This window comes from Rhea americana, unplaced genomic scaffold, assembly GCF_003343005.1.
Source record: "Rhea americana isolate MKP2758 unplaced genomic scaffold, rheAme1 scaffold_46, whole genome shotgun sequence".
NCBI lineage: Eukaryota > Metazoa > Chordata > Aves > Rheiformes > Rheidae > Rhea > Rhea americana.
In genome coordinates, this window is record NW_028186601.1 from 5156001 (window position 1) to 5171032 (window position 15032).

Genomic DNA, 15032 nt, shown 5'->3' on the forward strand with positions numbered 1-15032 from the left:
AAATAGCCAGAAATACATGCACTTTTGGTTCTTGGGGCTGATGTTTTAAATTTTTACTTTCCTGTTTGGAAACACTTCAAACACAAGGTGATTAAGATGATGAAAGGATATGTGTTCCAATTTACAGTGTTTTCTGTAGAGAGCATTTCTGGCTTAGGTTTGCAGAAAAAAACGTCCGCATTGAACGAGGCTGGAGAGTTCTTTTCTGTGCTGACCAGTTCTGTTCCTAAGAGAAATCTAAGTATCATTTGTTGAAGTCTTTAGTTGGTTAATGACAAAAACAATAGGATGAGTTGCTGGACTGTTCTTGTTACTTACTGGAGAACTCAAAAGTTTCCCTAGGGAGAGAGGAAGAAGTGGTKAAGTGGTGAATGTGGCGGGAAGGAAGAATAGCAGAGTGACTATCTGGGCATATAGCAGATTCTCAGCTGCGTTTACATCTTGTTAAAAGTGTGCTACTTGGAAATTGGCACTCCAAGCTGAGAGATACTGCATCAGCAGTATTGCAGAAGGTCAGTGGAAAATGAGTAAAAGAGGCAGGACTAGGCCACCCTGTGACATCTAAAAAGTTTTAGTAAGGCATAGCCTTCTTGCCAAGTAAGTATATATTTTTTTTTTCTTAGGATTTCCAAGTAGCCTGTCTAGTTTCTTTCTAAAACTTACTGCATGGACCATTATACCCCGAACTGCATGCTTTTAGAACCACAGATTGCACTTTAATGGATTATTTATTTACATAAATAATAATGCATTTTAAAATAAATAGTAATGCGAAAGGACTGCTTGACCTACTTACTGGTCTTGCTTGCTGTGAAATCCCTATGTCTTGCTGGTTATCACACTGCTTTTATGTGAACTGCCTTTCTGCTGGGGACAGTTGATTGTAGTTGGGATGTGTTAGGTTTCTAAATTCTATCCAGAAAACATCAGAGTGACTGAGTCTCTGATGCTTTCAGTATCAATAAATGAAACAGTTAAGTGAACTAATAGTGGCTGTGGGAGTGGACTTCTGGCTCCTTTTCAGTTTTTGGATACACTTTCCTTTGTTTAATTTCCTCTACTGCAGGCACTGAGGAAAAAAAGATCATTAGTAATGCGTTTCCAGTGGTAAGAATGCTTTTATTTGACATCAGCAAATCTTTATTTGTGGCCACAATTATTTTAAAACTTATGATGATGTTGACGGTGAGAAAGCTGGATGTGTTGAAATATGCTCCTTCAGCACGTTCTGGAGGAACGTGGCGTAGAGCCTCGCGGTCATTTTGCGAGTGGTTAAAGCAGACGAGGTTGTTCTGCAGCAGGAGGGAGCTACCCTGCCCGTCCCTCGTGTGGCAGGGACACTTGCGTGGGTTAGGTGAAACCCAAGCTTAGGGGTTTGATCTRTTTTTTAGTCAAACTTATCTGAGCTTGCGGGGAGGGGGCAGAACTCTCCCTTTTGGCAGCAGGAGCGTTTTAGGCCAGCTCGGCTCCTTGGGCCGAAGCGGCGCCTCTGGAGCGCTGGTTGGCCGCGCGGTGAAGTGGGCCCGAGGTGCTCTGCTGCGGACGGGGGTGCTTCTCGTGCCACCTTGCCCCTCGCCCCGCGGGCCGGTGTGCCCCGCCACGGCAGCTCCGGGAAGCCGCTGGCTGGAGCTTTAGGCGAGCGTCGCACCCTGCTCAAAGGAGGGGCCTTGCCATAGGGATGAAGGAAGGAAATAGGACTGTCCTCTTCTGTAGCAGCGAGGTGGTAGCGTGCTTTTAGTTGTATTATCAGTCTGTATTCCTGGTTTCTCTGAAGTATYGCGTGAATTTTCGGTAGCCTCTTCTGCATGCAGGTAGCATCTGTCCTTTACTGCRCAGAAGGATATTGGTAGCTCAGAGATGTTCAGTGGTAGTATCTCAGAGAAATTCTTTTATTTATTTATTTATTTTAATAGTGGCCAGGATTGTCACAGTAGTTAAATTCATCCTTGTATCAAAACAATGGTACTTTCTTCCAGATAACTGTTGTTTTTGATGTTGCTGCCATTTAAAGCTTTGTGCTGAGAGCTGCGGCTGCGAGCTTGTGAACTGAACAGTGTCATTCTTGGAAAGAAACGTTCCACGGAGGAACGTACGGTCTTTGATAGCAAAGATGAGGCTTTATGAGGGCAGCTTTCGCCATCAATTTTTATCCTCCTTAAATCTAGGTCATCTTTGGAGTTCTGTATATGTGCATAAGCGTGAGCACACATATATGTGTGTGTTTATTTTATCTTAGTACTCCTTTCTTCCAAGTGGAAGGCTAAGGTTTGAATTTTTGGGTCACAGAGATGTGTTTCAGGTAAGACTCGTTTAGGAAACGTGGCTAGAAAAGTGACAGAACAGTTCTTACAGGGAAACTAGTTCTGTGCACTAGTTGACTGTGCTTGATTGTAAATATGGATGAGGAACGTCAGTTTGCACTGGTGAATCTGAAGAGCAGAAATTCAATTAATGGATAGGGKTTTTTTTGTTTTGTTTTGATATTTGTCTAGTTGATGGTCTCTCTAGCTGATGTTTTAAGCAGCTGATTATTTACTTAAGACCCTTGTCTCCTCTTATAGAGGATCTTATGTCTCTTCTGGATGCTGACATACATTCTGCTCACCCAAGTGTCATTATTGATGCTGATGCTATGTTTTCAGAAGATATTAGTTACTTTGGTTATCCATCCTTTCGGCGCTCATCACTTTCCAGGCTAGGCTCATCCAGAGGTAATTTTGCACCTTTTTTTCTTTGTAATAAGTAGTTTTCTGTGCCAAACATTAGTGATAGCACACGCTAGTGGTTTAGAATCTGATTTAATGTGAAAGTAGACTGTAATGTGTTGTCAAAGATATAGACTAGATAAGTAGACTGTTATTATCAAAATTATTAATGACTTCTGAATGTGAGCAGGTAAGTTCTTGTAAGAACCTTGATAATCATGGATTTTAAATCTAGTTGTTGATCACTGGTGTTGCAAAGTGTTGTRATGTTTTTGCATGATAAGTTTATTTTAAAATGTATAGTATAAGTACCTACTAATTCTTATATTGCGTTAGGAATATTTAATTTTGCTCAAAAATCAGTACCAAGTGATGACATGCAGCATTCTTAATCAGATGGGGAGGGAGGTTGCTCTTTATGCACTATTCTTCACATTTTCTTAATGTATTCCATGACAGAAATTAACTTTATGGAATGAGGAGAAATATGTTTAGATATAAGAGAAGAAGAAATCTGTATTATACTTTTTATAGTTGGATAAGGACAACCGTTTGCAGTTGATAATGAACACCTTGGGCAATGTTAAGGTGTTTTATGTGATTTTGTAAAGCATATTACACTTGGAGATTTATAATAGAACATGCAGCAATTTCTTAGCTTTTTGAAGCTATTACCCAAATGCCCACAGTATTTACAAACTGTTAATCCAACCTCTGCTGTTATTGTTTTAGTACAGTTTTGTTGCCTTTTGTGAACCTGTTATACTATATTAATTGCTGAACACTTAAATGCCTGTTACAAAATTATTAGTCGAAGGTCAGTGTGATGTTTGCTAGAAGATAGTAAGTACAGTATTATGTGAAATACGTTTGTAAGATAAGCTGTTGTTTTTTGGCTTATGTAAAAGCTTTCCCATTTGTCTAGTATAGKAAAAGACCCAAGACTTGGAGTAATTTATTGAGAATATGATACAGTAACGTGGTCATCTCATACGTGTAATTCCAGTCGACTTTTGTGAACATAAATGAAGTACTTAATACGTTAAAGGCATTATGTGCATGTACAAATATTAAGCATCTGACATAACTCCTTCTAAATTCCTCCTTTTTTTTCCTTTCCTAAGGTTATTCTATATAAGACGTTACCACGAATTTTATAATCCTTATTTTCCATGCATAGTTGACTGTTGGAAAGTTAGTTTGATTACCTGATTTAAAAAATTTATCTGCATGAGCGAACTGCAGAGTACTGCCTTTAGACAGTTTGTAGGCCAATTGGAGGGGAAGCATTTTGGTAAGGAACATTTTCCTACAAGGATCCTTTTTAAAACTTGTCTGACTCTTGAAAAGTTTTCATTTGATCTCTCAAAACAGATAAACTTTAATTTGTTAAATCCAGTCCTATAGAGTACTGCTTTAAACGAAAGGGGTTGGATTATCAAACTTTAATACAAGAGCTTTTTTTTTTTTTTTTTTTTTTTAAATGCTTGTTTTCTTTAACATCTTCAAATTATTGTTTTTTGGGAAAGTTGTTATGAAACTCTCTAATAAATACTCTTTTTTGGTTTGCTTAAATGTATCTAACAGACGGTATAGATTTAGGATTTTTTGTTTGTTGTTGTTGCTAGATTGATAAAACAATACTACAAAACTCTGCATATTGTACTATAAAACTTTAAGTTGCTATATTAAATGCATTTGGCCTCTTAAAATTTTAAGTGAAAAGTAAGCAATACGCTTTCACATTTTGGTAGTACGCAAACTGTAAGACTTTTTTATTCCTAGCTTATTATTTTTATATTTAGTAATTCTAAAGTACATATGCTTGAAAGGATTAATATATTGAATGTTGCATGTCAGGACTTTTATTTTTAATCTTTGTGAGTAGTTATAACTGCTGTTAGTTGCATCCTGAAGGGTCTTTACTAGAGAGTGGCTTACTTTTATCCCACTGGTGTGACCCAATTGCATACCAGTTCTCCTTCTTCCCTTAGAGAGAGACTCTGAGCTGTTGCGTGAACGTGAGTCCGTTTTACGTTTGCGTGAACGAAGGTGGCTTGACGGAGCCTCATTTGATAATGAAAGAGGCTCTACAAGTAAGGAAGGGGAACCAAACCTGGACAAGAAGAATACACCAGTTCAAAGTCCTGTTTCTTTAGGAGAAGACTTGCAGTGGTGGCCGGACAAGGTATTGAAAATTTAAGTGTCTTACTTGCGTGCGGTRCATAGGCTTCTGTGTGTGTTTTCCAAATAAATGCTCTTTACTTCATTGTTGAAATTCACAATTTAGTGTGTGTGAGGTAACATAAGTAGCATATGCTTATTATGCACTTAGCAGAACAGTGATTATAAGGGTGTAATTAGTTATTCATAATGTTCCTATTACTTTTGTTTTAATTTCTTTCTTCATGTATTTTGGAGCCACCACTATAGATTGTAAGACTTGGTTTCTTTTTTCACTTAGATGCTTGAAGAATTTAATAAGCAATAGGGAATTCATGAGACAACTTAAATTAGCCTTCTGTACAAGAAACAAAGAAAACTTTTCTGGTTAGCATTMCCCCCCCTCTCCTCCCCCCCCCCCGGATACTTTCAGTTTCATTGGAACAGGCTTTTAAAAAACAGCAGTGAAAATTGGCATGTATTGGTTAACACAGAACAGGACTACAAATATCATATAAATGAGTTCTGGCAACTACTTAAGAATCCCTTTGACTATGATTAGCTGGACTCCTTAGCATCCTTAATTCCATTTTCAAGGACTGAAAAATTTCCCCACACAAGATCTAAGAATAATGGAATGCTAGCTGTATGTTGCTAGCTGTGTACTTGTAGCTATTYTCTTGATGAATTATCTAGATGCCTAGTGAAATGGATGAAGAAAATACTTTGCAGAAATGGAAGTGAGAGTTAGTGTTCATTAGGCCAAATTTTATGAATTTGGGACATCTCTTCCTAGTGTTCCCATTTCTGTTTGTAGTATCAGTTGGTTACTGTTGATTTTTTTTTTTTCACTCTTTCTTTTAATATATCTCTATCTGTATTTAGTCAGAAAGGAATAAAATAGAGAGCTTGAAGAGGGAAGTGAGTTTAAAAGCTCATTTCCACTTATGGCAGCTCGCCTTCGACCACTTTAATCACAGTTCTGTGGTTCAAATTAAGTAATGCACGTATTTGAAAAAAATGTTTATCCAATAGGTGGCCTTCCAGCCAGACTTTGTGTCTAAGGCATGATTTCATTGAACTARTAACTCTGAACTGTTATGTCAGGGAGAGCTGGCAGCTTTTGACCCCTTTACTTTCTTAAAACGATAGAATGGAAAGAGTCATCTAGCTTGGGTAGAGAGTTCTGGGGCTTTAGCATAAATGAAAAAAATGTAGTTCAGATTGGGACTACTAATTAGCTTTGTGTGTCAACTGCTGTGTTTTGGTAACATTATTACTATTATTGTTTTCATTTTTTCTCCCACTACTTAAGCAATAATTTTTCCATTGACACTATTCTTCTCTGGCCCAAATAAGTTAATTACTGAATTAGCTCTATTTCCTGGATGGTTTTTTCTTGTTTGCAGATTTGGCAGGTTCTACCCCAGAAGTTCTGTTGCGGTCTTTTATTGGACTTTTATGGAGTTAACTTGCTGTGATATCCGTTTGCATCCCTGCTCRCCTTAAATATATTTAATTTCTTCCTCTAAAATACTTGTTAGCATTTGCATTCATATATACCCTAGCTTCCAGGTAAAACAGGATGTCTTGTGGGAGAGGCCTTTCATCTCAAGAAGTAGATAAGAGTAGATAAACTTTTTGTCCTTTCCCTCAACAGAACGTTTGTACCTGGAATTGTTGCCTCTTTCTTGCCATAGCCCCACTCTAGGCTGCTTTGGTGGTATTATCTAACAGAAGTTTTGTAAGGTAAATACTGAGGGAGATGATCTAGCTGAGAGAGCAATTCAGACATTCTTTCTGTATTGAAAACAGAGAAGGAGATCTCGAGATGTTAATGGAAGGAGACAGTAAGCTGCTATAGAGAGTAAAGTACATGAAGAAGCACTGAGAAATCGAAGATTCTTGTTTGCAAGATCTTTTTCTTTTTTGATCTTTAGTGGTTTTGACTTTTAGCTCTTTGAAACAGAATGGTAGTAGTCCATGACGAAGACAGTAAACTTGCAGTTTTGGGGAGGTAGAATAACAGTCTGACAGGAATGGATGGAACTTCTGGAAAGCTGGTGGTATTCCAGGAAATAATTGTCATATTTTGTAACACTTGATTATGCTAATGTAATTTAGCATTTTTAAAGCTGTATTTTTCCTTCAGTGGAAACATTTTATCAAATTCAGAGATTTGTAGTTTGAGATTCTTGTCAGTGCTATGGGAAACAGGAATTTGGAAAAGTGAGATTGTAATTGTTGAATAGGTGCTGCAACATTGGTATACAGCTAAATCTAAGAGAGAGGGCCTGAGAGACTTTTTTAACTGAGGTAGTATATTTGAAATTTGTTGAAAGATATCTTAGTGAATATACTGAAGATTAGTGCAATTAGGTTACTTTTTTGTTCATTTCTAAAGACTAGAATTTTTGAGGGGAACATTTCTTTTAAAAATATCACAAGTCAGAGGTCTTCTCATCTTTAATTCTAAGAGCAGTATTTTGTTCTTAAATTACCTGGAAGAAATACTACTTGTTGTTTGTTTGAGGATGTGCTGAGCTTAAGGCAAGCTCATCTTTATTTCAAAGTCCAAAATTATTTGACACTGAAAAAAACTTAAAGTTCATTTTTTTTAATATATATTACAATTTGTTGTATTAACTTTGAAATTAAGTTTTAATATTGCTGATTTAGATTTTGTGTTTCTGTATTTGTAGGATGGAACAAAGTTTGTTTCTATTGGAGCTCTGTATTCTGAGCTTGTGGCAGTTAGCAGTAAAGGAGAACTCTATCAATGGAAGTGGAGTGAATCAGAGCCTTATAGAAATGCACAGGTACTGTACACCCTTAAATGTTATCTTAAGAATGCTTTATATACTTTGAATATCTAAAGTGTTTTTTTTTGTTTTCAAAGAATCCTTCGCTACATCATCCACGAGCCATGTTCTTGGGATTAACCAATGAAAAGATAGTACTTCTTTCTGCAAATAGTATTAGAGCAACTGTTGCCACTGAAAATAACAAGGTAAGAGATGTGTGGTGGTTGCCCAATCTGATAAAGCTGTTTTTTCAGCTACATGTATTGTAGTGAAGTTGATTCYTAAGCTTTGCCAGTAAGAGAACCTAATAATTTTTGTTCACTTGTTCTTCATCTTTTCTTCGATAGAAATGTAAAAGCAAAACAAAAACCTAAATCTTATTTTTACAATATATAAAAAGTGGAAAAAAGTGAATGAAAAAGTTGATATTTAGATTTGCAGCAGATTTGGATTTGAAACCACGAAGAGATATCAGTTCTACCTGATTATTTGAAATGCTTGACTGATGCAGTAGCATCTGACCCTAGWATTGGGCTAGAGGAGTCTGTTAATGTTCTGGATGTAATTAATGAAAAAACTAACAGCATTGAAGTTTTCAGTACTGTAAAGTAAATTATTTATATAAGGTTTTCTGTCCAGTCAAGAGTGAACTTGAAACTCTGAAACGTTTGGTTTGGCAAATTGTATGTACTTGTTGAAATACTTTCAGAACATCTCTCTGTATTTTGTCTTCTTTCTTGTCTGTGACTGGAAAATGGGGTAAAAGTGCCCCAAAGCTCAGTTCTAGGGGAAGAAAAGGTGATAGGGGATAATATCACACACTGGATTATTGAGCTGTATGAAAATATCTATATTTTTTTTTCTTTCAAAAATAGGAAATGTTGTTATGTTAAACTTAAGGTGCAACTCTCTCTTTCCCCACTCCTCTTATTTTGCCTACTCTTTTCTGCCTTTCCTGTTTCTTTCTTCCCTTCTCCCTTAGGTTGCTACCTGGGTGGATGAAACTTTAAGCTCAGTAGCTTCTAAATTAGAACACACTGCACAGACGTACTCAGAGCTTCAGGGAGAGCGGATTGTTTCCTTACATTGTTGTGCTCTCTATACATGTGCTCAGCTAGAGAACAACTTATATTGGTGGTAAGTAAATTTTGTRTTTGCGATGTAGTTTTAATGKATATCTTCATATCGTTTGTTCTGAGAAGCACTGCAAAATGACTGAATTATAATTCTTCCGAATTCTGTAACTGCATGTGAGYTTAGGTAACCATTTAGAAGTTTGTTTATACTCTTTCTTTGTGCCCAAAGATTTTAGATCCAATCAGGACATCTTTAAGAGAATAAAGTTATGCATAGGAGATGTTTGTGAATGCTCTAGTGATTAGATATTTCAGTACTGCACTGTTTCACAGAGTAACCTTAGTACATTTTAAGCCTTTCAGGCCTTTTGTAGATTATAAATGTGGAACAAACTTAACCAGCTGTGAAATCCCCATTCTCCTCTTGGRGTCTGTTTGAAAGTCTGATCTGCTAGTTTGTGGTCTAAATCMTAAATAAGAGAGAAATAACACCAGGTGTTCTGGAGCTTGTTGTTAAGATACATAATGCATAAACATTTGTAAAATTTAAAATGTCAGGCTTAATTGCCAAATTTTATGTCAAGATATTTTAACTGTGCTCAGAAAAGCCCCTCAAAAATAACACTTCCAAAAGAGCTTCAAAATGCATATCTAACACAAGTGAAGTTATTGAGCATTATTAATGTACCTTCAGTATGCTTTTTTTTTTGTTGGAAATCTTAGCACTAAAAATGGAGTCTATGAAAGAGCTTTTCTTATTATATTCTGATAACTGTCTAGAAAATATTTAAGTAGAATAGTAGCTAGGTGTGTAAAGTTAGTCCTTTTTTAATTCTAAATTCTATTTAAAAWTTTTGAAATTTCAAAATTACAGCTTTTTATTTATTTATTATGTCAAATGGTGACATACTTTACTCAGAATAATTACTTGGTATGGAAACTARTAAGCCATAACATTGGACATACCTGTATACCTGACACTTCTGTTTTTATCATTTTTAGAGTAATCGATCCGATAAAGACGGTTATTAGCATCCATATGTAATCTTTGAATATAACTTCTTATTTTTTAACCAACAAGTCCCTTTTGGGATGGTGTCAATTTCAGTATTAGTGATTATATGTTAATCAGATGTTGTAGATAGACACTTCTATTACTATTGATATACTTAGGTGCAGTGGTCTCTAATATACTAAACACCCCCTCCCCCCACCAAAAAAAAAAAGGCTTATCCTGGGCCCTAGTGAATCTAAGACAGCAAAATCTGGAAGTTACCAATAGTGATAGCAAAGATATTCTCAGGTTCAGAGGGGACAGTGCACAACTTAAGCTGCRCCTAGAGCGCATCTTCTCAGGCAGGTCTCAAGGCATTTCAGAAGAGAACGAAAGTCATCGGTTGGCAGTGACATTATGTGCTCTCCCCCTTTCTCCTYCTTCTCCTTATGAATTAGAAAGCTGAGATGAATTTTGGAAGGTGGGGAATGAATATGGAAAAGGATGTCACTTCTGCAGTGCTTTGAGATTTTGGTGAAGGTTACACAGCGAGCTGTATAGTTAAACATGACTATGTTAAGCAGAAAGAATAAATTGYTCAAGGGTATAAACACTGCACTTCTTTCGTAGCCTTTTGTTAATATTATGTATTTTTCCACAGGGGAGTAGTTCCTTTCAGCCAAAGGAAGAAAATGCTAGAAAAGGCCAGAGCAAAAAATAAAAAGCCCAAATCTAGTGCTGGTATTTCCTCGATGCCAAACATAACTGTKGGAACACAGGCAAGTTCAGCTGTTGTATGTGACATGTTTCTAGTGTTATATGATGAACCTACAGTTTGTAATTCTTTTTTCTTTGTTTAAGAACAATTCAGGCTCCTTTCCTGTTATACATAGGAGTTCTCTAAATAATCTGGAATTAAAATACTGTGTTTTAATTATATGACAATAAAGTGATATATATTGTTAATGTATCTAATCTTTTATTAGTGTAATTAGTACTATAAACATGGAGAAACAAACCATACTCATACAAAAAACCTTTGTTCTAACTTATCTGCATCTTTCCTACCAATTCTGTATTTCGAGAAAGTATAGAGACATTATTCTTAAGAGCATTTAGCTTTGTAAATTACTTGGCATTTAACTGCTTGCAAGACTAGGGTCTGAGACTGATTCATGCAAGACTGTAGACCTTTGGTTAGAATTCTTTACCAAAAAACATTAATAGCTGAAACAAGTCTATTTCTTCTTGTGATGATTACTAGGACTAGTATGAGCGGAAACAGCTCCCTTCCAGGGAGCATGCTGCTTTTGGTTCCCAGTCCATTCTAATCCACTCTGGGATGAGTCTTCATTTTTAGCTGATTTGTTCCTTTTTGAACTGAGCCTCTATATACTGTATATTAAACAGTTGCACTTCTAAAGCTGTTGTTTTCAGCTGCCAGTTGTACAACAGCCTGTCTTCTAGCGAAGTGCACAGTATATCATGCTGACTTTCCTTGTCGCCCAATTCCATAGGTTTTCTTTTCGTTTTTTCTAAATGCTACATATTTCACCAACAAAATGCATGCATATGATTTTCCTCAGTATAATCCAGTGCTCTCGTAGAAATAAATACTTCTGTTTTTAGGTGTGTTTAAGAAATAACCCCCTCTATCATGCTGGAGCAGTTGCTTTTTCAATCAATGCTGGAATTCCTAAAGTGGGTGTCTTAATGGAATCTGTTTGGAACATGAATGATAGCTGTCGATTTCAGCTTCGGTCACCAGAGAGCTTGAAAAACATGGAGAAAGCTAGCAAAACTACTGAGGCAAAGTAAGTGCGCTGAATGAAAAGATATGCGTGTGTACACCCACAGAACACATGTTTAATATTCTTTTTGATTCTTGATTGATTAAAAAAATGGAAGGAAGGTGTTTTTTTTGTTATTTTAAGCTTTCTGAAACTTGATAGGCTCTTAATTTTCTCCTAAACTCTGCTAAATGTGCAGAAGTGCTTACTGCAAGAAAGGTGTCTCAGTTGTCTGAAATAACTGTGGAAATGTTAAGCTGAAAGAGGAATATTAGAGGAAGACTTAAGTATTCCCCCCCACCTCCCAACAGTGTTTCATAGTGTTTCCAAGCTCTCATATTTGAGTATATTGAAAGTGGTTTTGTTCATGAAATTAACTGCTTTCAAGCTCTTCGTAGTATTGTGAGACATCTTTCAGCCCCTTCATACTTTGAATAAAATCATTTGGATTGACAGTTGTCAGTTAAATCTTTCTGTAAAGGTTAAAGTTTACATATTTCAAAATTTCARATGACTGTATAAAACCAGTAATTCTTTCTGTCTTCAGCTAAAACACATCTGAGGACATACAAACATAGCAACTATATATATATATATGTGTGTGTGTGTGTGTATATATATATTTATGTATGTGTGTGTATATATATAATGTATGTATATAAAAAAATAAAATATAAATATTTATGCTCCATTAATGTTACAAAGCTAATCCCTGATTAAGTAGTACAACACCATTTGAAATATGGGATGTATAGTCTTGTTGGTTAGGACAGTTGTTCCAAAGTATGAAGTTATTTTAATTAAAATAATTTGCCAAAAAAATACTTCTGTTATAAAAATCAGGCTGTGAAATATGTCTGGTTGCTTGGACATAACGATAGTCTATTTGTTGTCGTGGAAGAGACTTCACTTTCTTGTTTCTTTATTCTTAGTAACACTTCTTATTCTAGGCCTGAAAGCAAACAAGAACCAGTGAAAACTGAGATGGGTCCTCCTCCATCCCCAGCTTCTACCTGTAGTGATGCATCCTCAATAGCAAGCAGTGCATCAATGCCATATAGTAAGTAATAGCTCATAGTGTAGAATATTTGTGCAGATAAGATGTTTTAAAAAATGGCAGTTCTACTAGAACGATATGGTATTARTTTCAGAAGTTGGAGGAAGGTAAAAATCCTTTTTGACCTTTCACAATGAACCACAATATATATACAAAGGAACTTAAGTGTAAAAGTAGTGACTACTTGATGTAGGGTGTAACTAAGTAAACATAATGCCTAGTTCTGTGCAAAGTCAGAAGCTGATCGACAGTAAGACAGGATAAATTTTTTTTTAATGTTTAACTGGAATGCGATAGTGAGCTTGTTTTCAACCCAACTATTGAACTTGTTGGGAAAGTTCCTTTCAAGATTAAGATGTTCTTGCACAGTTTGCCTTAAAAGTCAGCTTCAGTGGGGCAAAGCAGTAGCTGGTCATCCTTGTTACATTAGGTATCTAAAACCAAACATTCTTTACTGGGCATGTACAAGTAGTCAGGAAAGTTTTTATAGTGTAAGTTGGTCTTCAAGATCTAAAATGCTATATTAGAATTCTGTGTCCTGAGCCCTGAGTTGATGTAGTTGATTTTTTGATGCATCTTCGGGTGTTTTTGTTCKTTTGTTTTTTCCCTTCCATTTAAATGTGTACATCTTATAAAGGGTTTATTACAATAGCATCATTTGAAGGAGTCTTGTCTGTGGCACTGTACCTTGTAGTTATTCCCATGCTGCAGTKTTAAAAACTGGTCAGCTAGAGAATCAATTGGCCTCATTCAATGAATGAGAGTCTGTTATACTCAGATGTGCAGTACTGATTTATAATATTAGTAAAATCTTCTGATATTGAGGCTTTCTGTTTTGTAGTTCTTTCAACTATAACTTCCCTATGTTTAACTTTGGTGTTTTGAACTACTGTTTGAAGTTAGCATCACAGATAGTTGAAAAATTTTCTGCTTTTTTTCCTTAAATATGTTGATAATATATTAAAGAAACTCATTTTAGGAGATTAAAGATCTTCTCTTATGCTAAATTAGGCATGTTATGAATTTAATTTTTGATCCTGAGTGGTTTGGAGTTTGCTGTAGTTGCTATTCAGATAATGTCTTTGAAACACGTCTTACTATATCACAATTACTCTAAGTGCAATTTTTTTTCTAATTACTTTTTTGTCTCAGAACGACGACGATCTACTCCTGCCCCAAAAGAGGAGGAGAAAGTGAATGAAGAGCAGTGGTCTCTGAGGGAAGTTGTGTTTGTGGAAGATGTTAAGAATGTTCCTGTTGGCAAGGTTTGTCTAAAATACTYTGTCCCACCATCTTAAAGCTGTATTAATTTTTCCTTTTAGTTAAGCTCATTGGTAAAGCATACAATACACTATACGTTGTAAATTGTAAACTGTTAGTTTGGGGTGACTCCTGAGCATGTCTTGTTTCTTACTTGTATGACCCTTTTTGTGGTTTTTTTGTGTGTGCAACAACATGATAGCAATCAAGGGAGTATGTTCTGAGTAAAATATGCTGAATCTTAAAAATAGCTTTCCTTTAAGTTGAAATGTGGTGCTATGAAACCCAGATGTGATTTCACATTAAAAAAAAAAAAAAAAAAAAAAGCTTTTCAGTGACAAGAACAATAGCTGCCATGTTTGTCCAGTGAAACTGTGGAGGGTTACCTGTTGTGACTTTCAAATATCAGCTGAATGCTTAGGTGAATCTTGCAATCAGAGAACAGGAATATTTTGATTAGACCTAAATAATGTGCTTACTGGAGAGTATTAGTGTTTTTTTTTCCCCCAATAATATAAATGTAGAAGTATTTGATTTAATTAATACAAAAAATCTGTTTGTTGGTCCTCAAAGTCATGATTTTCTCTCTAGTAAGCCTTCGCTATGACTAAGAGTGCCATGGAGGAAGACAAATCTTTTCCAAACTCCATTTCTCCTTCTATATTGTTKTGTGATATTAGGAGGGATTAGGTCATCTAGACCTAATACTGTCAAAATGCCCTGCTGTTCAAAAATAGGAAATCCRGCACAGTTTTTCTAGGAAATGAAAAGGTTAGGTTGCTTTCTACTTCATTCATGGAAGATTTAAAACAGAAAAGCATCTTTGAAGGGAGGAGATCCACAATGAATTTTCATTATCTTGTTTAGGTCACTTCTTTAGAGGGGCGTATGAAGAACTTAATTTGCCAAAACACTTCATCTGTATGTGAGGTTTTAACATCTAGTTGATGTCACTGAGATAATTGTCTGCCTCTCTCACCAGCTTTGGGCAAGCAGTGTTATCCTTATCTGTCCTTCCTGTTTTAGATCCTAAGCTTTTCAGGACAGGGACTGTTTTACTACTTTTGTGTGCAGTTGTAAAGGTGTCTTGCTTAGTGGGCTGCATCAAGAATAACTACTATAATGTAGATGAGTTTAAATTTTGATACGCTAATATTTTCATGCAGTGCTTTGAAGTGCTAAT

General features: G+C 35.9%; 1 protein-coding gene across 1 annotated transcript in view; it reads left to right on the forward strand.

The window, feature by feature from the left end:
• The window catches only part of UBR5 (ubiquitin protein ligase E3 component n-recognin 5), a 72492-nt gene that overhangs the window by 14134 nt on the left and 43326 nt on the right, over nucleotides 1-15032 (forward strand). Inside the window, exons 8-16 of the mRNA XM_085316249.1 lie at nucleotides 2562-2711; nucleotides 4682-4893; nucleotides 7571-7687; nucleotides 7768-7878; nucleotides 8655-8809; nucleotides 10404-10521; nucleotides 11372-11556; nucleotides 12483-12592; nucleotides 13742-13854. Of these exons, the coding sequence (XP_085172375.1) occupies nucleotides 2562-2711; nucleotides 4682-4893; nucleotides 7571-7687; nucleotides 7768-7878; nucleotides 8655-8809; nucleotides 10404-10521; nucleotides 11372-11556; nucleotides 12483-12592; nucleotides 13742-13854 (1271 nt within the window). The remainder of the gene's footprint in view (nucleotides 1-2561; nucleotides 2712-4681; nucleotides 4894-7570; nucleotides 7688-7767; nucleotides 7879-8654; nucleotides 8810-10403; nucleotides 10522-11371; nucleotides 11557-12482; nucleotides 12593-13741; nucleotides 13855-15032) is intronic.